We start from the raw sequence: 27,409 nt of genomic DNA, 5'->3' as shown, positions 1-27,409 counted from the left end.
GGTCAGGAGTTCGAGTCCAATCTGACCAACATGATGAACCCCCACCATTCCCGTCCATCTCTACTAAAAATACAAAGAATTAGCTGGGCTTGCTCGCTGGAACTGAGGAGGCAGAGGTTGCAGTGGGCCACGGTAGCACCACTGCACTCCAGCCTGGGCAAGAGAGAAAATGCTGTATCAAAAAAAAAAAAAAAAAAAAAAAAAAGGAAAGAGTTGAACTTATACAGAGCAAGTCCAGCCTGTGTGTGTGTCTATGTGTAAGCATAAGTGCATGGACACTGTTTAGCAAACACACACAGTGTTTGAGTTCCTAGAGGCCAATTTTACAGTATTAGCAATATTGTCTGTTACTTTCAAGCTGATTTATAATAAATTTAAGTCTGTTAATACTTCAGTCATCTTCAAAACAAAGGAATAGCAAATACATAGCAAGGCACCCTGCAGAAACGCTTCCGTTTATCTAAAAAATCCCATGCTTTGTATTTTCTTCTTTAATGTCGAAAGCACTTTTACTGCAGTATAGATGTTAATTGCCACTTATCTTAATGAGTTCTTTTCTAATATAACAGAGCCTGACTTGAAATACAGTAGACTTCTTTGTCAAGAAGAGATAGGAACAAGAGTACTGTGGGTTCCTGGAAGACAAGGGATGCTTATTTTTCATCTGCTTTCTTTGTGTTGGTTGAAAGCCTTCTGATTTAGCATTTTTGAGGTATGAGTTACTGCTTTCATCCTCAGCGTGAGGGGAAATTAACCCCCGTAGAAGTCAGGAAATAGAACTTTGGTTCTAAATGCAAAAGGCACTGTAGGAACTCCTGAGGTTATTAAAATATTAATAGAATTATGTGGTAGCTCACATAATCAGTTACTAAGGGTAATTTTTTTTTTTTTTTTTTTTGAGACGGAGTCTCACTCTGTCGCCTGGGCTGGAGTGCAGTGGCCGGATCTCAGCTCACTGCAAGCTCCGCCTCCCGGGTTTACGCCATTCTCCTGCCTCAGCCTCCCGAATAGCTGGGACTACAGGCACCCGCCACCTCGCCCGGCTAGTTTTTTGTATTTTTTTTAGTAGAGACGGGGTTTCACCGTGTTAGCCAGGATGGTCTCGATCTCCTGACCTCGTGATCCGCCCGCCTCGGCCTCCCAGAGTGCTGGGATTACAGGCTTGAGCCACCGCGCCCGGCCACTAAGGGTAATTTTTAATAAAACTATGGCAAGTCGCTTTCATTTAAATGTGACCTATTTTGAAGTTGATATAATTTTAAACATGATTATTTTTTATTTCCTAGTTAACATTCCTACCTCATCTTCCCTATGGAAAAGTTTCCAGAGTCCAGATCAGTACCTGACTATTTGTACGTAGAACATATTTGTTGAGTGAATGAAGAAAATATCTAAAACCCCAAGGTGAGATTTCCCAAATAGTATACATGACTATTTTTATTTTATAGAATAATATTATGTCATTTAATTTAAAAGCTACTTTAATGGGGAGGAGGGATGGGCAGAGATTGGTCAATGAGTACAAAATTACAGATAAGAGGAATAGGTTCTGGTGTTCTACTGCACACTGGGGTGACTACAGTTAACCATAGTATATGGTATATTTCAAAATAACTAGAAGATTTCGAATGTTTTGACTACAAATAAATCATAAATGCTTGAGGCAATAGGTAAGCTAAGTACCCTGATTTAAGAATAATGTAGGCCAGGCGTGGTGGCTCATGCCTGTAATCCCAGCACTTTGGGAGGCCGAGGCGGGCGGATCACCTGATGTCGGGAGTTTGAGACCAGCCTGACCAACATGGAGAAACCCTGTCTCGACTAAAAATACAAAATTAGCTGGGCATGGTGGCAGGTGCCTGTAATTCCAGCTACTTGGGAGGCTGAGGGAGGAGAATTGCTTGAACCTGGGAGGCGGAGGTTTCGGTAAGCAGAGATTGCATCATTGCACTCCACCCTGGGCAACAAGAGCAAAACTCGGTCTCAAAAAAGAAAGTAAAAAAAAAGGTGGGCTTTTGAGCTTCCTACACAGTAGGGGGAGGCACTGTTTTGAAAGGATCAAGATCCATGAGGCCTGGGTCTTCATCTCCTGCTCCTCCATGTCGCCTTGGTTTCTGTCTATAAGAGACAGTTCCTGGCCAGTCTGTACTTGTTTCCTTCCTTCTATTTATGATGGTAAAATGTGCATAACATAAAATTTACAATTTTAACTATTTTTAAGTGTACAGTTCAGTGGCATTAAGTACATTCACACTGTTGTACAACCATCAACACTAACCATCTCCAAAACTACTTCATCATCCAAATTGAAATTCTATGCCCATTACACACTTCTAATTTTTCCTTTCCACATTCCCAGGAAAAGCACTATTCTACTTTTGGTCTCTTAGATTTGACTATTCTAGGTACTTCATGTAATTGGAGCATACAGTGATAAAATTAAGCTGTGTCCCCACCCAAATCTCATCTTGAATTGTAGCTCCTGTAATTCTCACGTGTCATGGGAGGGACCTGGTGGGAGATAATTGAATTCCCTACACTGTTCTTGTGGTAGTGAACAAGGCTCATGAGATCTGATGGTTTTATAAGGGGAAACCCCTTTCACTCATTCTGTCTTGCCTGCCACCATGTAACACATGCCTTTCACCTTCTGTCATGATGGTGAGGTCTCCCCACTCACGTGGAACTGAGTCCATTAAACTTGTTTTTCTTTATAAATCACCCAGTCCTGAGTACGCCTTTATCAGCAGTATGAAAATGGACTCATACATACAGTATTCATCCTTTTGTATCTACTTTATTTCACTTAGCATGATGTCTTCATGATTCGTCCCTGTTGTAGCATGTATCAGAATTTCCTCCCTTCTTACAGCTGAATAATACTCCATCATATGTATACCGTATACTACATTTTGCAATGGACATTTAGATTGTTTCAACCTTTTGACTTTTTCTTTTCTTTTCTTTTCTTTTTTTGAGGCAGGGTCTCACTCTGTTGCCCAGGCTGGAGTGCAGTAGTGCAACCACAGCTCATTGCTGCCTCGGCCTCCTGGGCTCATATGATCCTCCTGCCTTAGTCTCCAGAGTAGATAGGACCACAGTTATGTGCCACCGTGCCCAGCTAAGTTTTGTATTATTTTGTAGAGACAGGGTTTTGCCATATTTTCCAGGCTGCTTCTTTTTATTTCAATAAGCAAAGGTAGAGGGAATTCCCCAGATGATATCAGAAGGAAAGATGGATAGTTTTGTGGGATGATCAGTCAGATCAGATATAACAAATCATCATCCCACAAGGCTGGAAACAGCAATCTTCATTTATGACACCTCACAGGTTCATAGGAACACCAGATAGGGAACAGGAGGGATGACCTTGTCTGCTTCACCATGTCTGGGAGCTGACCTGGAAGATCCAAAGGCTCTACTGACCCTGGGGAATTTGCTTGAAAGGGTTCGCTCACATGGCGGGCAGGCTGACCCCTCACCATGGGCTGCTTGGGTGTCCTTAGTATGTCGGCCTGGCTCCCTCACCTTCAGAAGCCACACACTGCCACTCCTATAGCATCCTAGTGGCCACACAGGCCAGCTCTGCTTCATTGTGGGCGGGAAGACAGAAAGGTGTGAACCCCAGGAGACCGGGGTCATTGCGGCCACCCTACCACACACTTTATTTCTTTAATTCTGTGCTGGATGCTAGGTATTGGGAGATTTTTCAGAAATTATTAAGATTTTAAATATTATTGCTACTTTGAAAAACTTGAAAATATTGAGGAGATTATTATAATCCTAGTCACTCATTCATTTAGCAAACACATTCAAAATGGTATATATAGGTAAGGTAAAGAAGAAAAATGGCCAGGATTTCTTTTTTGTGCTCACCGGGACACAGATTTTGAATGTTTCCACTGCAAAGAACTCATACACGTTTGAGGTGATGGATAAGCTAAGTATCCTAATTTAATAATGATGTAATATGTAGGTATAGAAACATCACACTGTAACCCATAAATATATACAGTTATTCTATGGCACCTGAGTATCTTAAGGTAATTTTATATCACTCCCTCAGAAAAATAAAGGCTCCATCATTGTGCGTTTCTAAGTCAGTGGTTCCAACCATCTGCCTGCATACCACTTTCATTTTTTTCATAAGACCTCTTTTATTCAGTTGAAAAGACAGCATTCCAGGGTGATTTCCTATCTGTCTTTCCAGTATATTAAGAAGTACTGGGGGAGATCCTTTGTCAAGTGAAGACTGGATGCCCTCTGCCAGCATCTCACCTATCATTTGATATGTAACTAACTCGTGTCTGAGTTCCAAAAATGTTGGGAACCACTGGGCTATATTTCAAAGGTGGGGGAGCCACCCTAGGGTCTCACTGTGGCATCCTTCAAGAGCACATGGACAGGGTAGATGGAAGCCCTCACTCTGGGGGCTTCCTGCAAATGTCTCAGTTAACAAACACAATCCGAACTCCATTCACGTGGAGCTTCATCTCTAAAGAGGCCCCCAAACTGGGGCCCCTCCAGTAGGAAATTTTACACAATTAACACATTCAAAGAACAACGCATATATTGAAGTGTCCCTAGAATACTGAGAAGGTAAAATAATGAAAAACTGAGGGTACTTCTGTCTTCTTACTCTTCAATGCACTTTAGTACATAAAGCACTGTGTGTGTCAGAGTATAGCTTGCTGAATTTCCCACTAGTATCTTCTTCTCTTTCTTACCTTTCCTCCTTTCCTCCTCCTTCTTGTCTTCTTAGTAGAATTAAGTGCCTTCTAAAGCACACTTGGTTGAGCAACCCAGTTATAGTCGCTGGACATGTTCTTCAGTAGATCCAAGAATTTAAGTTACTAAGATTGTCAAACTTGAAATACACCATGAGCAATGGGATTTCTGTTTAAAATATATTTTTTTACTATACAATGCTAATCTTCTCCTTATCAAGGTCAGTACCTCCAAATTAATGAGCACTATTAGCTGCAAAACATCTTAAGAAGCAATGGAAATTAATTTCTATTAGTTAAACACTGACAGTCAACTACAACCTGCTTTGTAAGACAATAAATATTTTGAATGCTCCACTTTTGTCCTCAAATGTTCAAAGTCAGATGGTGAAGGAAAATGACTTATGACAGCAAGCTAAATATCAAAACTGGTTTGCACACGAAATGACCAAAGGGGATTTCAGAATTTCACTTGTGGTGGAATAAATAAGGACTTTGAGGATGGATTAATTGAGATATGCTAAAAATAAAACACGTTTCCCATAGTAGTACATACTGAGGAATAAGGGAAGGAAGCTCTTTTAGGAACTGAGGCAGGAGAATAGGGTGTGGCAGCAGGCAACCTAAGGCTGATTCACATTGACTTCCTAGAACTAAATCAAAAGAAAAATCCCAACTTTCCACACCTAAGTAACAAAAGGACCAGAGCCTACTCCCTTTGCAAACTCCCACTCCCTTTTCTGCCTGGCAGATGGAAAACTGAAAATACCTCTGATTGGTTGCTTTCCACAACCAATCAGACTGATTGTGGGCCAAGTCTTTGTTTGCATAGAGACGTAACTTTGTAACTTCACTTTAGCTTCTGATTGGTTGCTCTCTACAACCAATCAGACATTTGCATAGGACGTAAAGTTACAAAGATTACAGTCAGATTTTGGGCCACTATTTCATTTGTATTGGGTGTACACCAAGTGGCCGATGGGAAACCTCTAGAGGTTGAACCTCTGTTCAACCCCAGAAAATTCTGGAACTGGGCTCTTGAGCCCCTGTGCTCAGCCCTGCTCTCACCCTGTGGAGAATACTTTCATTTTCAAAAATCTCTGCTTTTGTTGCTTCATTCTTTCCTTGCTTTTTTTGTGAGTTTTGTCCAATTCTTTGTTCAACATGCCAATAACCTGGACGTTCTCCACTGGTAACAGAACTGGCCAAGCTCTCTGAAAGGAATAGTGTCCTTTGAACAGAACATGAGTTCAAAAGGTTGAACAGAGCTGTGTGGATGCTTATTAAATACATAAATACACAACCAGAATGGGCTTTTCAAAAATTTTATAGCTACTATGACTTATCTATACTTCTATAAGGAAAACATGTCTTGTGTCTAAGTCTGTGAATTTATACTTTTAGTTTTCAACACCTTATCAACACTGATAAATAGAGAAGACAGAAAATCAACACTTTGTTACTGTGTATCCTTTGTAGCATTAACAACCATGTGCTTACGCTTACGCAAGGTTTGTATATTTTATCTCTGGATAAATGTATGCAGAGCCAATAAACAGATGGATTACATGTATATATATAAATACACGTATTTATACACATGTGTACACATATTACATGGATACATATACACACATTATTTGTCATCTGTATGCCACATAGACAAATTATGTGTGTATATGTATGCATACAAATAGTATATCTACATATAATTTTTGTGTACATACATATTCTCCTATCACACAAATACACTCATAATCTATGTGGCGCACACACACACACACAAACATATACACATACAACTTTATTTAGTAAAATAAAAGTCTAAGGATGTCAAGATTATCCCTAGAGGAAGACAGTCCCTGAGGAATGATTGACCCAATGAGCCAATTCTGTTGCCTGAATTTTCTTGGTTTCCCTCTTTCTGGTGAGGGTGCCCCCTCGTGGGAACCAACTTTGGGTAGCAGGGGTGCTGTTCTCCATTTTCACAATCTCGTTCAAGACTAGACCCACAAAATCTTCCTTGGATACCTTTTGAAGCACAGAACCTTCCTTGCATTCCTTCGAGACTACTTCCCAGAACTCTAAAAGATATCAAGCAGGAAATGAGTGGGAAGCACACGGATTTTAAATAGAATCTGTGTATCCAACTGGAGTGTTTAGATTTAGATTTCAGAACTTCCTGTCTGGAATTACAAGCCGCTCTAATTCTCCATGAGATTCCAGGGAAAGAGGCTCCCTTGTTTTTGGTTCTCAGCTGACTTCCAAGAGGTGACATTTTTAATATTCACATTCCTTTTGTGCTCTTAAACATTCTGATCATTTTTTTCAAATGCAGATGAAGAGAGAGATTTACTTCCCCTACCTACTAAGGACCTTTCTTCTCATTTGCAGTCTTTGATATTTGCTTCATCACCAAATGGTACAAGGAACAATTCCACCTGCAAGACCCCATTCTCCTTCCAGTACGAGAATATCTAAATCCCCATAGGTGACACATGCATATCACATATACGTCATATAAAAGATCATCAGTAAAATGACAGAGATTAACCACGAAAGAGGAAGTAATACGAATTACTGGTAAAGTTATAGACTTAAAGCATAATAACAACATTGCAGATAATTATTTGAGAATTCAGTATGTTATTCCTTTAAAACACTACCTGCTTTTATTTTTATGTGTGATCACTGTACTAAGCATTATTAAGGATCTTAAAATTCATTAAGTTCTGACTTCTACTGATCCAAGATGCCCTTGATACTGGACATTATCATCAGATTTAGCTTCTCCAATAAGCTTATTTTGTAAAAATTGCTTGATAGTTTAATTATTGCATGGCACTTCTCAGTTGCTTTAAATTGGGGGAAAGATATCTGTTCCTGGAACAGGGGGTATAGTTGACTTTAGGTAGAAAGGTTAAAAAAGAAAGTTCTAGAAAGATGGAATAAGCATATATGATGATTCCACTTGTAATTCATTAGAGATACAAGTGAACCAGGACATCTTAGTTCCTGGCTTTTTAATGGAGACCAAATGTAAGAAACACAACCACAGCCACATCCAAAGAGGATGGGTAGGGAGTGAACAAGGTGTGTGGCAGGGGTGTTAGGGAGGGTAAACTACACTGAGAAGGAGGCGAACATGCGAAAGTCGCTTTGGCTGCTGTATGTTGGCTCTAGCTACCTTGGATTTGGCTTTTTGCCCCAAGTGATGTAGGGAGGCCCAGAATGCCTGGAGCCCACTTTAGAGAACTGGAACGTGGGTCTCACAGACCTCTCCACACTCCTCGAGGCCCTGGCTAGTGAGTGGGGGCCCCATGGGTTGTCAGCTCCTGGGCCAAGTATGAGTTCCACACTCACCTTCTGAACTTGGGGGGTACAGTCTGTTTTACTGATAGCACATGGATTGGGAAGAGAAGGGGCTCGTTCTCTAGAGGAAAGTCTGTATACCAGAGCAGCACAAAACAGATTTCCACCATTGCAGTGGATGGCGTATCTGCTAATGAGGAATTAAGTAACTAGTACTTTGAGTATGAATATTCGTCAGCCATGACTGCCTGTCTCTCATTACTCTTGACCACATGATATCATGGAGGCCCCTATGCCAGAACCTGCCTTAGTATAAATTAGGTGGGTATATTTAGGTAGCATTAGAAATGAGTTGTTATTTTGGAATGCAATTGTTTATTCTAAGTACAGAAAAAAATCAATATTACCACAGACAAATATTGTGTGTGAACATTACTTTCTTTTAAACTGATAAAAGAACTCTCGAAAAGGAGGTTTTTATAAGACAAAAAGGTCCTTTTGCATTGGAGTCTTCTCTCCCTTCTTCCTATCCTCCCTCTTGGCTATGAGGGTTGAGTACACAGTTCCTTCTTCCCTTTGGTCCCCCTGCCCTGCTCAGGCCTCAGTGGACCCCTCCTACTCACACTCCCCACTTCCCACCAGGAAGGCCCCGGGGGCTGCTCCGGGGCTTCTTTCAGTCTTTCCAACAAGACAGCTTGTGACCTCTACACCTTCACTCATTTCTTCCACGTTTCTGGCTCCCAAGGCCACTCTTAGCCCACACCTCTGTCCTAAGCTGCTCCGAGGGCAGGAGTGGTGGCTGCAGCAGTGGTGGGGGTGACTGAAGCCGCAGGTAAATACGGACCGCTCAACCAAGGCGGTATTCCAGGGACCTTAAGGTTTGAATATATTCCATCTTCACAACAACTTAATGAGGAAGGTGCTTTCCTTATTTTCATTGTACATCCATGGCCACCGGGCAGGGGGTAGTGCCGACAAGATCATGCCCAGAATTGACGATTTGCTAAGAATCCCTTTCCCCTTGTATTTGATGCCCTTCACAAGACAGGCCACCTCCTCTATTCCCGTGTGTGAGGGATGGCATGCACCTCAGGGCTGAGCAATGTCATCTACCATTTAGGGAGAAAGGTTAAAAAAGAAAGTTCTGGAAAGATGGAATAAGCACATATGATAGATCTACTAATACTTGTAAGTCATCAGAGACACAAGTTAAGTAACCAACGACATCTTAGTTCCTGGATTCATAATGAAGACTATGAAAGACTATGGGTGGGAGGAGAGAACTCTTGAATTTCAAATGCATTTAGCTAAAGAAAATAAAGCAACGAAGCACTGTGGCATTTACTCTCTGGGACAGCCCCAGCTGCAGTGGAGGGTGTGGACTGGTGGAAACCACACAGGGAGGGTTGCCCGTGATGCCCTTGCTTGTGACGTATTTCCAGAGAGCTCCCTGTTGCTGCCAGGTGTGATGGTGCATGAGGGATTCGGGATTATATTATCTCCTTTTATGCTCTCAAAGTGGCCAAGAGAGCACTGCAAGTGCAAGCACATTCAAAAGCTCATGCCTGTAATCCCAGCACTTTGGAAGGCTGAGGCAGGTGGATCACCTGAGGTCAGGAGTTTGAGATCTGCCGGATCAACATGGTGAAACCCCATCTCTACTACAAATACAAAACAATTAGCTGGGTATGGTGGCATGCACCTGTAACCCCAGCTACTCGGGAGGGTGAGGCAGGAGAATTGCTTGAACCTGGGAAGTGGAGGTTGCGGTGAGCCAAGATCGCGCAGTTGCACTCCAGCTTGGGCAACAAGAGTGAAACTCCGTCTCAAAAAAAAAAAAAAAAAAAAAAAAAAAAAAAAAAAAAAAAAGGCCAAGAAAGCAATCACCTTTATCCATTTTCCTATACTTGTTGTCGGGTATGCCAGCCACATTAATCAGTAAAAAAAGCAGCAATAATGTACACAGACAAAGCATGTTTAACTACATTGTTCTTTCTAAAGAACGGTTTTTACGATTAAAATGTAAAATAAAATAAAAACTGTGAAATATGGTTTATATTGAATGTATGCTGTTTAGGAACATCTGTACTATAGTGTACATGGTATACTCATACCCTAAAACATGTGTCGTCAGTTGAATAGTGTTCCTCCCCAAATCAGCATCTACCTCAGTACTTCGGAATGTGTCTTATCAGGAAACAGGGTCTCTGAAGATGTAGTTAAAATGAGATCATACTGGATTAGGGTGGATCCTAAATCCAATGACTGGTGTCATAAGAAGACAGGAGGAGACAAGGAGACAGAAAGACAAAAATAAAGGCCAAGTGAAGAGAGAGGCAGAGACTGGAGTGATGCAGCCACAAGCCAAAGAATGTCTGGGGCCACCAGAAACTGCGACAGGCAAGGCTGGATTTTCCCTTAGAGACTTTGAAGGTCCTGCTGATACCTTGATTTCAGACTTCCAGCCTCCAGAACTGTGAGATGATACCTTTCTGCTGGCTTGTGCCACCCATTTTGTGGCAATCTATTATGACAGTCACTATGGTCTGAATGTTTGTGACCCCCCCAGATTCACAGGCTGAAACCTAATCACAAATGTGATGCCATTAGGAGGTGGAGATGTTGGGAGGTGATTAGGTTATGGGGGTAGAGCTCTCGTTGATGGGATTAGTGTCCTTTTAAAAGAGACCCCATCTTGTGAGGACACAGAGGGAAGGCACCATCTCTGCAGAAAGAGCCCTCACTAGACATAGAGTCGGCTGGCACCTTGATCTTGGACTTCTCAGACTCTGAAACTGTAAGAAATGAATTCTTTTCACATTGAGCTACTCAGTCAATGGTGTTTTTCCGATGGTAGCCCAAATGCCCTAAGAAAGGAATACACTATGGTTATAATTTATAACTTAAACAAATCCACATATTGGATGTGCAAGCTATCAAGTTACCATTTTGTCCTGATTTGGGTGGGTGGACAGGGCATTCAGAGACAGCTGCCCTCTGTAGCCCCACATCCCAACTGAGTCAGGCCTGAGTGTTCCAACTGGCTTCCCCCTCCATTTCCAGACCTCTTTTCCTTTTAGCTGTCCCTGTTTACCTGGAAAGCTTTATCTCAGTTTTTCCTGTGGAGATACCATCTGTTCCTCACCGTGTACCAGCCCTCACCTCCTCCCACGGTGCTGCTTTTGTCACATCTGTGTTATTTCCCCATAGCATGACGGTCATTTGTAGATGTCCCTTTCCCTCTCACACAACTTTGAAAGCTCATTAAAAAGTGAGGCTGTTTTCAGGCTCTTATCAGATCTGCAGAGTCCACCCTAGAATCTTCCATGGAAAAGTCACCTAGAAGATAGTAATGCCTTCAGATGGATTCAGGGGGAGAGGTCCTGAGGAGTGAGGGCTGCAGGCTCCATCCTGGGTCCAGCTCTGGTTGTACCTGGATGCAACCTCACTGAGGACACATATGTCTGATTTTCCCATTTCAAGGGATGTGGAGCAGTGTTTACAATAATTATACTGGATAACAAAATTGGGACCCAAAAAAGATTTCTGTCGTATCAAATAATGGAATCACCCTACAAGAAGTGAATGTAAAGTTCTTCATTTATGTTAAAAACAAAATTTAAAATTCCAGATAAGATCACTGATTCACGGTTTTGCAGAAGTCACCTGTGAAAAGACTTGGCATTTTGTTTGATTCTACAGCTCAAATCAGTACGAATGTCCATTGCAATTAGAAACATGAGATTGAAAGTCAGATTTGGGTTCTGTTTCCAGCTCTCTGAGCCTCAGTTTCCCTATATGTAAAAGAGGCATTATAAAAAGTCATGTGATAGGGAGAGATTTGGGGATGATTAAATTAAATAATGAATATAAAATGTTCAACACTCAGCATGGAACTTAATAATTAACTTTCATCATCATTGTTATCATCAACACTGCTATAAACGTTGTCATCTTACTGTCAAGAAACCCTAAAGTGAGCCCAGGTTTGCCCAAGGTAACACTTGTTCTCTTTCTATACTTGCTGGTGAGATGAGAAGCATAATTTGGAGGGACATCAATCACTGTTAGGCCCTAAAGTGACAGCTCATGGAACAATGGCAGCTAGCACAGGGGCAGGAGCCTTGGGCATGAAAGCGAGGTGCAGGAACTGTCTCCCAAGGCCACTCTTTGAAAAAGGGATAGGTATATTCTCAAATGATTTCAAAGGTCAGAAACAAGATCAATGAAGGAACTTACAAAAGATGCAGATTTCTGTATCAGTATAAACTAGTGCATAAGGCTTGGATTATTCAAAGAAAAATAAAATGGTTCAAGAGACAGTCAGGGGCCTTTCGCTCAAGGCATCCAAGCAGGGGATGAATGGCGAGGTGCTGGGATTCCTATTAGCTTAACTGATAAACAATCTCCAGTGCTCTTCAAACTCCAGAAGTCTTTAAATTGTGAATCCAGTATTTCTCCCTTTGGACATTTCCTCAGTTAAATAAATAATTATTGAGCATTTGAAGTTAAAAGCAAACTACCCAGAGATTCATCACCTGAGAGAACTGGACTCTGAAAATATGGTATGTGATTTACCGCCAACATTTCCGTCATATTATTTGAGTTACATGGTAACAAGTTACATAATACTGTTTAAATTTTAATATTTAAAAAATATTCTTCAAGTCTTCATCTTTTTAAAAGCATTTTTTATGCCAGGCACTGTAGCTCATGCTTGTAATTCCAACCCTATGGGAGGCTAAGGCAGGAGAATCACTTGAGCCCAGGAGTTCAAGACCAGCCTGGGCAGCATAGCAAGACCCCTTCTCTGAAAAAAATAATAAAAACAATAAAGGCTTGTGGCCAGCCGGTAGTCTCACCTACTTGGGAGGCTGAGGTGGGAGGATCATTTGAGCCTGCAATGAGCTATGATCGTACCACCGCACTCTAGCCTGGGTGACAGAGCAAAAAGTTGTCTCAAAAAATAAAAGCATTTTTATAGTACATTGTGTTTCCTGAGCATTCAATTCACTATACATGTGTGCACACACATGTGTGTGTCCACATGTGCACATGTGTCGTGAACAGATAAAAAAAGAAAAAGCAGCATTCGGAAAACATTCTTTACCAAGTTTTACTTAGTAATAAAATATTTATAACTAATATTCATTAATGAGATTTAATAACATAATGTCCAACAATAAGATAAATTTTGTTACTATTTCGAAATAGCACATAAAATATAGTGGACATGTATAAATAATTCCTTAAAAGTGCATATTGTCATACTATTAGTCAAATTTTGTGGTTTGAAGTGAGTTTGATAGAGCCGACTGAAAGTGCAACTGCTAATTTGGACCCAATATCAGCATTAAAAATGTGCCATTGTATGCATTCCTGTTATGATGAATAACTAAATAGAAGATAGTGTTCTATTGCAAATCACATTTACAAAAAGTGAGATTCTTTTAGCATGTTTGAAAAATTGCTTTTGAGATAGTGTACACCAAGGATTACAACCTCCCAAAAAGGGATTAATCAAACATGATTAAAAGTTGTTGCTACTGCTACAAGTTACATATTATGTCAGTAAGATGTCTTAACCATGACTTTTGTTATTTGATAGACAAGACATTTATAATACCCTTAGTATATCTGGGTGTATCAGTCTTGGCATCTTTTTTATCCATTTGTTTCATCAATCAAATTTTTAAAATAAGAATGCTTTTGTGACTTATCACTACCAACATGACTGACACTTCTTTCATATAATTTAACAGTTATATTTGACTTTCATGTTTAAAAACAACAGTATATAGAACTCAGTATTTGGTGCAGTACCTACAAATACATTAGGTATGATAACAACCCTTAAGAGATTCACATTTTATGGAAAATAACACACAATCACAAAATAAAATCTTCTTAGCAAATGGGGCTATAAAGTGAATTTTTTATGTCTAATAAGTGATTTTCTCAGTGACTGCTGGCTTTACAAAGAAAATTGGATAAGACATTTCTGCGAGTTTTTTGTTGGAGTATAGGATGACTAGTCAAAAGAGAAAAGACCAAAGCTTTGCCACAATCCAAATGACTGAGCCAACCATCAACAAGAAAATCCCAACCCCTCAGAACCAATCCTTTTGTATCCTATGACTTAGAGTAACAGAAAGCCAACACGGCTTCTCTGGTTTCAACTCTAATGATGAAGTGGAACCGCCATGACTTCAAATTATTATTTCAAAATGCAGTATTTGCTTAAACACTTCTCACTGAATAATACTAAAACTCTTAAACAGAGAAGAGATACTGGTCTACAATAAGAAAACTAAGGTAGATGCCAGAAATGAAAAATACAACAGAGACCACACATCCAATAAGCAATGGATCTGGCATGCCAGAGTTACTGAGACAATTTCCTTCATTCTTCCCAACTCCTACACAGATACTGGTACCACCATTCATCCTCTGAAAAAATCATAAATAAACTCTTTCTTTTACCTTTTCATTTTTTTGCAAAGAAATAAAAATATTCTTGCCAACATGTTCTGCAGTGTGGATTCAATCTGTGCTAACAACGTAGATGGAGGTCCGCAAACTCACCTGGCACCAATGTATTTTCAAGAAGTCATTTAACATTCTCAGTCTGCATTTATGTAAGGTATTAAATAAGGGATATCAGTTTCTGTTCACAAAGGAGGATTACATCAAAGATGTAAGTAAGCCTACTTTGAAGATTGTAATGTGCTATAAACATATGTTTATAATGATAAAGAGGCTTACACAGTCTGGTGTTTAGTGGTAAATAAAATGTTAACAAATTCTCCTAACTGTATGTAAATATATTTCAAAAGCTTGAAAAGATTGAAAAAGTTTAAACAATAAGCCATAACGCCAAGATAAATAAATGTGAGCCCTAGAAGTTAAACATATTAGTTCTGGTAATATTCATCTACGAGGAATCAGATGATAATATTTAAGGGAAAATGCAAAAATCTTGTCTCGAAAGAAGTACTATATTTTGGACTTGAAGTTTAAATTTGGCATGTCTCTTCATTAAATAAAAACATGTTGAGACATTCCTTCATTTTAGGAAAACCTGACAAGAAACCCATTAGTACAGTTTATGCTCCATACATTTTGCATGATGCCAGATAATGAGTTCCTTTGATAATAAACCACAATAGTTTGGTTCCGGTTCTAGATTTGTTTTTTCTTTTCTTTTTTTCTTTTTCTTTTTTGGTCTGTAGGTCTGAGCTCAGGATGAATTTATAATTCATATAGCACTAATTTGCATACAAATTTGACGCATACAAAAGCTTAGTGGTCAATATTCTCTCATTCATTCTAACCCTTCTTATTGGTGTTTTTCTTTTTTGGTTTATAGCAGGCACTCAATAAATATAAGTGACATAATTCATAACTTGAAAAGGTAAGAGCTGTGTCAATATATTGAGAGAAGAAAAAAGGCTGTAAAAATGACAGTAACATAAAATGGAAAGGATATGCCATTTAATAAGATAAAATGCATTTAATAAGATAAAATGCATTTAATAAAATAAAATGCATTTAATAAAATAAAATGCATTTAATGCATTTAATAAAATAAAATGCATTTAATGCATTTAATAAAATAAAATGCATTTAATGCATTTAATAAAATACAGAAGCTATGCTGCAGCTAGAGAAATATAATTTGGTTTCTTATTAAGCTGAATTCCCTAATATAAAAATGTAAAGTATTTCCATTGGAGATAAAATGTTCATTGTCAATTTAAACCTACAATGTTAAATATAAACAATGTCAATTCAATTATATAATTTTGTCTTTTAGCATTTCTTAAGGGCTCACTATTATGCTATTCCTATACATTTTCAGTAGCATATCAAGAAAGACTATTTTAAAATAGGGAATATGTTGAGGTATTTTCTGATGAATATGCTTGCCATACATGCCAAGAATACTTAAGATCTGGGGTAGGTTTCAGGACCAAGACTAGAAAGAGTGTTGTTGAGACTGAAAATCTAGATAACCACACCACTGAACATAGTAAACGAAAGAATGCTTCTGATTTCTAGTAGATAACAGTAAGCATGTATTACAGTTCACTTTTACAATGGTGTTATACCAAATACAATATTTAACATGGATCTTCCAAGCAGGTTTGAATTGTGCTAAAGTAGCTGTCTCAACAATAACCATATAACAATCCCATTCTGCCTTTTATATTTGCAGAAGTGATTTCTTTTTGCAAAAGAATCTATGCCAACCCCTCAGTACAGCACACAGGAACTTGTGTGCTCCACCAGTGAAAATTTGTTGAGATGAATTTTAAGTACGACACCAGAGTCAAGCCACCTGCCCTGCCATAAAGAAATACCAGCAATCTGACATATCAATAGTATTCACAGATGCAGATATATATTTATGGAACTCTATCAGCATAAATCCAATGGCTATGAATAAAACATAATTTAAGTCTCCTGGGACTCAAATCCAACTTTATAAGCAGAGCATTGCTAAACCCCTTGCCACTGATGGAAAAAAGAAAGAAAGAAAAAAAAAACCCAGCAACAACAACCACAAAAACAATACCTCCATAACAACAATTTCTCTAATATATTATGCTCCAGTTTTTATCAGTCTTTAAACAACTTCATCCTAATGTTTATTTTCAGTCATGTAAAATTTCTAAATTTTCAATTTTACTACAACTGGGAAGGTGTACCCCTTTGCAATCTGATAAACAGAAATACACATGATGACAAAACATACTTCCACTGAGACAATAAAATATGTGGGCCATGCTATCTGAAGTCAAATGACATAGCCTCCAGTCCCCAGTTTCCCCTGCATTAAAGACCGCTGTTTACATCTCATCAAGTAGCTAAATGTCAAGCACATATAGATACTCTGATCAAAAGACCATCTTTGTTTTTGGTGGTGAAACACCAAAGATACTAGGGATCCATTGCAAACACACACATTCCAAGTCAAACAAAAGAAAACCCAAGAAAAGCCAACCCTTTAATAGTCAATGACATAAATGCAACATGACGGGAAATAAATTACAGTAACCCGGTTACAAAACCTCTTTAGACATCATAGGGAAAGAAAAAGGTTTTTACCCACCTGGGATCTTTCTGAATGCTATCAATGGACGGGGACCTGGCCAAGGTGCCTTCGGGCGGGAGAGCAGGGCCGGATTTGCTGTATGGAGACTCAACAGAGGGACAGTACTGCAGCTGTCGGTAGGGGTCCGCGTAATTGGAGGCCGGGCCGGCGGCATAGCTGGCCCTCTGGAAGGTGGCCGCGGCGGCATTCTGCGGGCCGTGCTGGCTGCCTGTGCGCTGCAAGGGGACGGAGTCGACACCAGGGGAAGATGGGGCTACGACAGGAAAGTAGGGACAAAGTAAAAAATTGAGGACCTGCTCACAGAAACGGTTAACCAGGTCTAGGCAGGGGCAGGGGAAGTTACACACATAAAAAATAGGGGATTCGAAAGAATAAAAAAAAATTAATCCATCATATTTGAACCAATACATTCAATGTTATCCAGTCAAATGATAATCAGCATGCCTAAGAGACAAACCTTTCAGGTACGGGGGAACGCATCTGTTGTGTGTATATTGCTTACCCACATCCCAGAGAAGGTATGTTCAGCTGCAATATAAACTTCGTGCAAAAGTAAAACTCAGGAGAAATATAGAAAATACTTTCTAAGGAGGCATGGGAAGTTAATTCTTTATTGTTCAAGTTGAGAAAATTCAGAATGTGTTCAGGTAATGTTATATTAACTTTATTAAGGATGTAAAACAAATTTAGCAATGTAGTTAATTTTCTTGAATCAAAGAAAATAAGAATAAATGAGAGGGAGTGTATGAATGGGGGTGGAGATGGGGAGAGGTGGGGTTCACATCTCCATAATTAGCACAAGAACATTCAATACAGGACTGCTCTAGTTTCTGTAAAGTAACTCCCGAAAGATTTTTATGTGCTTCTTTTTCAAGTGAAGCTGTCACAGGAACAAACACATTTGGTGAAGGGAGAATAAGGCAAAAACCAACCCAACTGCAAGACAGACAAAATAAAGGAGCTGACTTAGCTTTTTTGAAAGTATTTGCATCTTCTCAATGCGTCTAAATTGTTTTGAGAAGATTTTACGCTGGTTACTAAAATCAGTTTGACTATTTTCAAACTGAATTTCAATTTTTTGTTTCCCTCTTGGATTCTTTTTAGGTCCTTTCATGTCATTATTTTTATCCAGTTCTCAAAATATATTTGACATCTAAGGTTTGGTTGATATATACAATGAAAATAGCATCTTTCATTTCAGTAGAATATGACCAGTTATGAACTGCTTTAATGACTGCTAGTCATGATCCACAGTAGACAACCCATTTGCTTTCTGGTGCTGTAGAACAGACTTCATATTCAAAATACAGCCAGTGACTAGATAGGACCATTTATGACATGGGTGCTCTAAGGAATTGCTCTAAGGAATTAGGTTCTAATTATCAATTACACTTCTCTGACTTCCTAACCATTTCTTAGTGAACAATGATAGAGCTTATTTTATCCTCTTTTACATTAGGGGACATATCCCAAAACAGAGACAAAGGAAATTATGTCACGCTACGAAAATAATTATTTAAAGAGGTAAGGAAATTGTGTTGAAATGATGAAAAGCTGCAAAGTGAATGGGAGGAATATACTTGAATACCAAGGATTGACTTAAGAGTTCAGGGCTCTTCTTTCCCAATGAACTTTGAAGACTTCATCTTAGAATTACAAAAATGTAGGAAAGTAGGTTCTGCGACATGACAAAAATGGCAAAAATATTTAAGAGAAACTTTATAAACAAAAAGTGCATATATTCCCAGAGGGACAATATTTTGAAATAATGAAGGTTGTCCTGATGTGTTAAGTCTCAAAATAATCAGATTAGGATAATAAACAATAATTGCACAATCAGAAAATCTGCTTTATGTCTTTATGCAAGTCCTTGAGGATTTATCATTTCTCCAAAGTATTATCAGCATGTGCAATTAAAATCCACATTTTAAAATTTATGCATAATGTGCCTTATATTATGGTAAAAGGGGTTTAAAATAGACAAGTCATAAACTTGCCCTTGGATGAACAAATGTACAGAGGTAAACAAAATTTCATTTTCTCCGAGTTGTGATAAGCTAGCCACAAAATCAAGGACAAAAAAATAAAACTAAGTACATCTGGCATTTTTCATAGATGTGCATTTTTTTTCCATTCAGAAACTAAGTATCAACATTTAATCTTGCTGAAAATGGTCTTCAGAAAAGAAATACTTTTCTATGCAAAATCATTTGCTATTAATGTGTTCAATACAATGATTAAAGTGTCAGAGATCAGGAAATAATATTGAAATCTAAAGAAATCTTTTTGTTAAAAAAACAACAGAGTAGGTAAGGAGAACAATTTGACTACCCACACAAAAAACTCTCAAAGGACCATGAGTTAAAAGAAAATATAACAAGAAAGAGTTTAGGACAAACTCTGCCAAGCAGCAGACAATAAATTATGAATAATATAAGAGGGACTGGTTCAAAATGTGAAAATAGGGTGGGAAATTCCATTAATTAAGCAGAAACAGGAAGGCAACATTTTGGTATGTATGGAGGAAGAAAAGGTAGAAAAAGGTTTATGAATGTTATTGGGTTCCTATTTATATTTCACTTTAGCCCCTTTCAGGGAAATGTCCTGGAGCTCTTTCAGAGCTTGGCTGCTAAAGGTGGAGAACTGGTTCCTATTCTGGCCTTTTGGTCAGTTCTTGGCACTGGACAGGTTCACTGAGCTCTCCAAGCTCCAGCTTCAATGTTATTGAAGAGAAAAAATGGCTTCATGGGATCATTGTTTGATTTCAACCCAGGAAAAGTGTTAAATAACTAATATGGAGAAAATATTAAACAAATGAATTATTAATGTTACCACCATGAACGATGTTGAAATCAACTGACAGTAGAAAAGGGAATTGTACACTTGGCACTGGGAGAAAGGCCCTTTCACTGGGTGTCAGACTATATAGCTCCTTTTGAGTGCTGGGCTCTTCTGTAAGTGCTTGATTTGTATAAATTCATGTTTTCTCCAACAATCCTTACAAGAGAGTATACACATCATTTTCACCTTACAGACAGGAAACTGAGGCTCAGAGACATAAAGAACTTGCCAGAAGTCAGCTGATAATAACAAAAAAGGAACTGAAGTCCTTGGAGTTGGTTTCTAGAGTTTATGCTCATAGACACCATGGCTACCAGGGCAGGTTTAAAACCTCAAAGCTGTAGATTATCGAATTACCTAATACGGTCAGAAAACTTAGAAAAATGGCGAGGCCTAAAATGAAGGGAAATGTCTACTATAGGAACAGAGAAGAGATGGGTTCATTAAGGAATTAACAACCTGAATATTATATTAAGAAATATTACAAATTGGTATGCTAACTAATTTATACTATTTCTCATTCAATTTACACTATTTCTCTACTAAAGGTACAGATAAAAGACGGGTTCATTAAGGAATTAACAACCTGAACATTATGTTGAAAAACATACTACAAATTGGTATGTTAACTAATTTACACTATTTCTCATTAAATTTACACTGTTTCACTTTGGGAGGCTGAGGTGGGCGGATCATGAGGTCAAGGAGTTCGAGACCAGCCTGGTCAACATGGTGAAACCCCATCTCTACTAAAGATACAACAAATTAGTCGGGTGTGGTGGCACGCACCTGTATTCCCAGCTACTAGGGAGATTGAGGCAGGAGAATTGCTTGAACCCAGGAGGCGGAGGTTGCAGTGAGCTGAGATCGTGCCATTGCACTCCAGCCTGGGTGGCAGAGTGAGACTCCGTCTCAAAAGAAAAAAAAATTTACACTATTTCTCTACTAAAGATACAGACAGGAGTGGGTTAATTAAAGAATTAATAACCTGAACATTATGTTGAAAAACATATTACAAGTTGGTATGTTAACTTACACCATTTCTCAAATTGAATTTATTGAGATATGCAAAAAAGTACAAAAATTATGCCAAATAAACCTAACTTTGTTCATTCCTTGGAAAATAAAAAAATAACAATATATATTAATATCTTAATTTTATTTTAAAGTGTTTTACATCTTAGTTTAACCAGTGATATCACTATTATGAAAAGAGGCTGGGATACGAAATCTAAGATGAGAAACAACTTTCAAAAAAATTATGTATTTAAAAAAATCACAATCATGTGTAGTTTCAGCCTTGTCAAATGGTCTTTTAGAAGTGTCATTCCCAAATCCATGCTTTAAACTTCTTTTAGGTCATAATAAAAAAAACAGTGGATGAGAATTTCAAAATATAAAACCTCAATCCAGATTGGTGCTGTTATAGTAAAATAAGTTGGAGGTTAATCAATGCAATGAAAATAATGTAAAATACCAGTACAATTGGAGAGAAAACACACTGTATTAAAGGACAGGTTATATAATCATATAGAAGAAAATGTATGAGAATCTAATGGATCTCAAACCAACCATTAGTAATGTAACAATGTAATACCTTACTTTGTAAAAGTATATAGATAAAAACAATTACTTTAAATGAATGAAAATCATTAAAGATCTAATATGTAGAGAATATTAAATAAATGAGCTATTATTATTACCATTAAGAACTCTGAAATCAATCAATATTAGAAAACAGAAAGGTGCGTATGGCACTGGGTAAAATGTCATAAAGATTCGGGATTCAAGTCTCCTGTCTGGCCCCAACTATGTAGACATTGATGTGGCTTATGCAATCCTTGGCTCTCCATTACTATGGAGATAAATTAATATCGGTCACACTATTAAAACACTTTCCTTTAATACACTTTTTCCCTTAATTTCTGGGCTATTGAACACTTTTCCTTATTTGCGTTTTAAAGCTCAGTTGACCAAACCATTCTCCTTGTAGGATTACTCTATCCAATTGAACCTACTCAGGGCAAACACTGGAGAGGGAAGGTGCTCCATCAGCTCTGTAAACACACTCCTCTCTCGTCTCACCTGCTCTGCAAACAGCCCTTTCTCCCCTCAATAAGCTCTTAGAATTCAATGAACTATATCACTGGTCTCTTTGGGAGATTTCACAAGTAGCCACTTCAGCAGCTGACTTGATACTTCAATAGATACCTATGCTTTCAAGAAATTATCTGTTTGTTTTCTGCAGAGCTGCACAAATAAAGGCCTAGTTTATAAAGGAAAAATAAAGAGACGTTTTATGTTTATGTGCTATGTTCGTTTGGAAAAGGGGAAGAGGCATCTTTTTAATAAAGTGAAATATTCTGCTTTATGATAGATAATTGCAAGCATTATTTGCAGACAAAGGAAAAAAGAAGAACAGAATAAAATACAAGAATCTGGGCACACAGTTATAGAAACTTGGTGGGGGGAATATAAGGTAATGTTCAATAAGGAGGAAGAAAAAAAGCACTACTTTTTGGATTATTTATCTTTGCCTTTAAGTATATCTGCATATACAGATAAATATGAAAACATAAAGCACATTTACATGTTATGTAAATACAAAATAAGCATATAATAAAGTAATTAAAGAATGTCCCTCTGAAGGTTCAGAAAATAAGAATAGATGAGGTGACAATGGGTCCAAGAAAATGACCTACCTACTCTTAAAAGAAATTCAACTCCGTTTCTTTAGGGATAGGGAAACTTTAGCACCCAATCTGGCATATATCCAAGAGTGTCATCATTAAGAACTGAAGTATAAATATTTTGCAATTTTCTGTACTCAGCACAATTTGATCCATCTAAATTCAATGGAAGAATACTCAAGGATAAATTTAAACATCTAAAATTTAAAATAATTTCATATATTACTATCTCTGTGGGGAGAGGCATTTAATGCATGATTCTTACTAGTAACGGAATAATCGTCATTGGTGTTAATCTTGCTTTCCCTGCTTTTATTGGAAAAGAAGACATTAAAAACACCAGAACAGGCCAAACATGCCTATCACATTGGTTATCAAACTGAATGTGGGAACATGTGTATGAATATATTGTAGATATATTTGAAAGAGAATATGATGTAAAACCATATCCTTAAACAGCTTTCATAGTTTCCTTCTTGTTATATCCTTGAAAGAATTTAAAAATGCAAGCTCTTCATCTGGACAGATGGCTAATGCATGTGGGGTTTAATACCTAGGTGTTGGGTTGATGGGTGCAGCAAACCACTATGGCACATGTTTATCTACATAACAAACCTGCATGTCCTGAACATGTATCCTGAAACTTAAAAAAAAAAAAAAGTCAAGATGAGATACGAGGTACTATGACCATGTTGAAACTCTGAATAACATTTTTGTGATGGTGGTGACTATACTTATCTTAACCAATAGCCTTGAAGTGAGCAGATAGATTTCTATGTAAGTACAATTTTCAAAAAATGCAAGCTCCTCATTAGGTCTTCATGATATAAATTAGCAGGAAAAAAAAAAAAAAACAAATGATTAACAGAGAGGATCCTGTTCAATCACTGGCAATAGCTACTACTATTTCTAAGAATGTTATTGTGATATACAGCATAATGGACTCCAGTAGATTTGTAGAACTTGGTATAAAAATTAAAAATATAAATAAATGAATTAATAAAAAGGAAAGAAAAATAATCCCATGTTTAATCCTATATATGTATTTGCATCTATTTAAATGTACATTTAGCACTGCGTGTTTCAATTTTCCTCTAATTTACAGTGTGCGCAACTGGAGTCACAATGAATGATGATACACATTTTTTTTTTAACGATTCCAAGCACATTTTCAGCCATCAATGGGAAAGGATAATAATAAATGCTACATGTATTTAGAGCTTCCTACTGTGCCAACTAACATATTAGGGGCTTCTACACATGACCTCATTTAATGCTCACAACAGCCTACATGGCAGGTACTACTATCACTAACATCACCCTCATTAGGTCACCGAAGAGCAGTGACAGGACAGTGGGCAGGGTTGGGACTGAAATGTAGCAGTGGACTCCAGGGTCTGCGTGTTTTACCCTCTCTCCTCCACTGTTGGGCACTAGAGGTGAGGGCATGCTTGGTTAATAAAACCTACACATTTTGAAGTGCAGTATGTTTGGCAGAAATACCAAAAAAAAAGAAAAAAAAAGACTAAAATTTAATGTGACATAGAGTGTAACTGGTTAAATCCCTATGACCTGGATAATTGGCCCCATCATAATATTCCTTGGGCCAGGCACGGTGGCTCATGCTTGTAATCCCAGCACTTTGGGAGGCCAAGGTGGGTGGATCACGAGGTCAGGAGTTCGAGACCAGCCTGGCCAACATGGAGAAACCCCGTCTCTACTAAAAATACAAAAATTAGCTGGGTGTGGTGGCAAACACCTGTAATCGAAGCTATTTGGGAGGCTGAGGCAGGAGAACCATTTGAACCCAGGAGATGGAGGTTGCAGTGATCCGAGATCATGCCATTGCATTCCAGCCTGGGCGAAAAGAGCAAGACTCCATTTCAAAAAAAAAAGAAAGAAAAAAAATTGTATTATCATTTTCTTTGGATTCTTCTTCGGAAAGAAATGTAGAAGAATCTCCTTTAATTGAAGACAGAAAGGGCTTAGGGGAAGGTCAATGAATAGAATTTTCCATAAAAATGGAAATAGGGCGGTTGGGTGGAGAATGCTAATGTATCCACAGTGGACTTATTTCTTTACCTTGAGTGAGATGAGGGGACGGAGCAAACTCATCACAGGACAGAGAGAGGCAGGCCAGAAGGAGAGGCTGCATGGGGCAACCTGAGCAGGTTTCCTAGCTGCCAATCTCCAGACAGCCAGACGAGATGAGATGCATTATTCATGTGGTTTTACAGGAGGTTCAACAATGTGGCGATAGAGCTGGGTTTGCTCTCAAACATGAACTAGTTTGCTGAGAACAGAATTAGCTGTGGAAAAAACTTGCTCTGCCATCTTAAGCACTAAATGATTTTACATCAAGTACTTGGCAATATGTGGTTATGGCATAAAAGGTATATTATATTCTTTATGCATCCAAATGTCCACCGCTGAATAAGAGGCTCAAAAAGAAACTCCAAGGAAGCTTAAGTGTTCCAACAAAATACCTCAGCTGGCTAAGGGCCTTAAATTAGGGATATAGCTTGGAATCTGGTGGATTTAAAACCACAGGTGCTGTGACCCTTTTTATTTTGTAAAAATAAGCATTTCCATGTCAAGTGTATTCCATGCTGATCTTGATCTATTCATTTGTCTATACACTTGCAACATTTCTGAGAAAATTTCCAAGAACAGTCATAAAAATACATTTTAGAATAAAGAAAATTATTATTAGACCTAAAGGAAGAGAGAGACTATAATATATAAACAGTAGGGAACTTCAACCCCACTTTCAAGTATGGACAAATTATCCAGAGAGAAATCAGTAAGGAAACATCAGACTTAAACTACACTCCAGACCAAAGGTACCTAACAGACATTTATAGAACATTCCATCCAACAGCTTCAGAATACACATTCTTCTCAAGGGCACATGGAATATTCGCCAGGATAGATCATATGTGGCCACAAACAAGTCTTAACAAATTTAAGAAGACAGAGTCAACATCAAGTATCTTTTCTGACAAAAACACTATTGAATTAGAAATCAACAAGAAAAACTTTGGAAACTTTACAAGTATATGGAAATTAACATGCTCCTGAACCAATCAATCAACAATTTAATGAAATTAAAGGTCAAATTAAAAATTTCCTTGTGATAAATGAGGATGGAAACACATCCTACCAAAACCTATGGAACACAACAAAAGCAGTTATAAGAAGGAGTTTATAGCAATAAACACCCATATCCAAAAAGAAGAATGATTTCTAATAAACAACCTAATGGTGTACGTCAAGGAACTGGAAAAACAAAAACAACCTAAACTCAAAATTGGAAGAAAGAAGAAAACAATAAAGGTAAGAACAGAAATAAACAACACAGAGACTAAACACCAATTCCAAAGATCAACAAAATGAAAAGTTTGTTTTTTCAAAAAAATACACAAATCAATAAATCTTCAGCAAGACTAAGAACAAAAGAGAGAAGACTTAATTAAATAAAATCAGAGGCAAAAAAGAGACAAAACCGTAAGAGATGATTGGGAACAATTACACGCCAACAGATTTGATAACAGAAGAAACAGATAAATGCCTAGACACATACAACCTACCTGGATTAAATTAGGAAGACAGAGAAAATCTCAATAGACCAATAATTAGTGATAAAATCGAATGAGTAATAAAAAGTCTCCTATCAAAAAAAAAAAAAAAAAAGCCCAGGATTTTGCTGCTGATTTCTACCAAATGTCTAAAGAACTAATACCAATTCTCCTCAAACTAGTCCACAAAATTAAAGAAGGAACACTTCCAAATTCACTTTACTAGGCCAGCAAAACTGGACAAGAACACAACAAAAGAAAGCTATAGGCCCACATCCCCGATGAACAATAGATATCAAAATTCTCAACAAGATACTAGAAATGCAACAGCGCATTAAAAAGATCATTCACTATGATCAAATAGGATTCATCCCATGGATGGAAGAATGATTTAACACATGGAAATAAATAAATGTGATATATCACATTAATAGAATCAAGGATGAAAACCATATAATCATTTCAATAGATTCTGCAAAGAATTTGGTAAAATTCAACATCCCTGCATGATAAAACAAAAAAACTCCCAACAAATTAGGTATAGGAAGTATGTACCACAACACAATAAAAGCCGTACACGACAAACCCACAATTCCACAGCTAATATCATACTGAACAAAAGGAAAGCTAATAGCTTTTACTCTAAGGTCGGGAACAAGACAAGGATGCCCACTTTCACCACTTCTATTCAACACAGTACTGGACGTCCTAGTCAGAGTGATTAGGCAAGAAACAAAAACAAAAGCATTCAAACTCTAAAGGAGAAAGTCAAATTGTCTCTGTTTGCAGATGGCATGATCACATAAATGGGCAGCCCTAAAGACTCCACACATAAAACGAAGCCTGTTAGAATTAATAAATGAATTCAATAATATGGCAGGACACCAAATCAACACGTGAAAATCTGTAGCACTTCTATACACTATCTGTACAGAAATGTACTAGCTGAAAAATCAAGAAAATAATTTTATGTATAATATTAATAGCTACAAAAAATTAGATAGGTAGAAATAAACTTAACTAAGGAGATAAAAGGTCTTTACACTGAAAACTATCAATCTTCAATTAAAGAAATAGAAGAGGACACAAATAAATGAAAATATATCTCATGCTCATGGGTTATGATAATTAATATTGTTAAAA

General features: G+C 37.8%; 2 protein-coding genes across 5 annotated transcripts in view; both read right to left on the bottom strand.

Annotated features, from left to right (window-relative positions):
• CTNND2 (catenin delta 2) overlaps nt 1-27,409 on the bottom strand; it is a 935,738-nt gene that overhangs the window by 359,227 nt on the left and 549,102 nt on the right. For all 4 annotated transcript variants that reach the window (XM_050794061.1, XM_050794059.1, XM_050794060.1 and 1 more), the window contains one exon: nt 17,155-17,410. In XM_050794061.1, the coding sequence (XP_050650018.1) occupies nt 17,155-17,410 (256 nt within the window). The remainder of the gene's footprint in view (nt 1-17,154; nt 17,411-27,409) is intronic.
• Nucleotides 1-27,409, bottom strand: part of DAP (death associated protein) — an 840,643-nt gene that overhangs the window by 655,463 nt on the left and 157,771 nt on the right. The window lies entirely within an intron of this gene.

The sequence above is a fragment of the Macaca thibetana genome, chromosome 6, assembly GCF_024542745.1.
Source record: "Macaca thibetana thibetana isolate TM-01 chromosome 6, ASM2454274v1, whole genome shotgun sequence".
In the NCBI taxonomy this organism is placed as follows: domain Eukaryota; kingdom Metazoa; phylum Chordata; class Mammalia; order Primates; family Cercopithecidae; genus Macaca; species Macaca thibetana.
The sequence above is the reverse complement of the archived record's forward strand: the minus strand, read 5'-3'. Positions and strand labels throughout refer to the sequence as shown.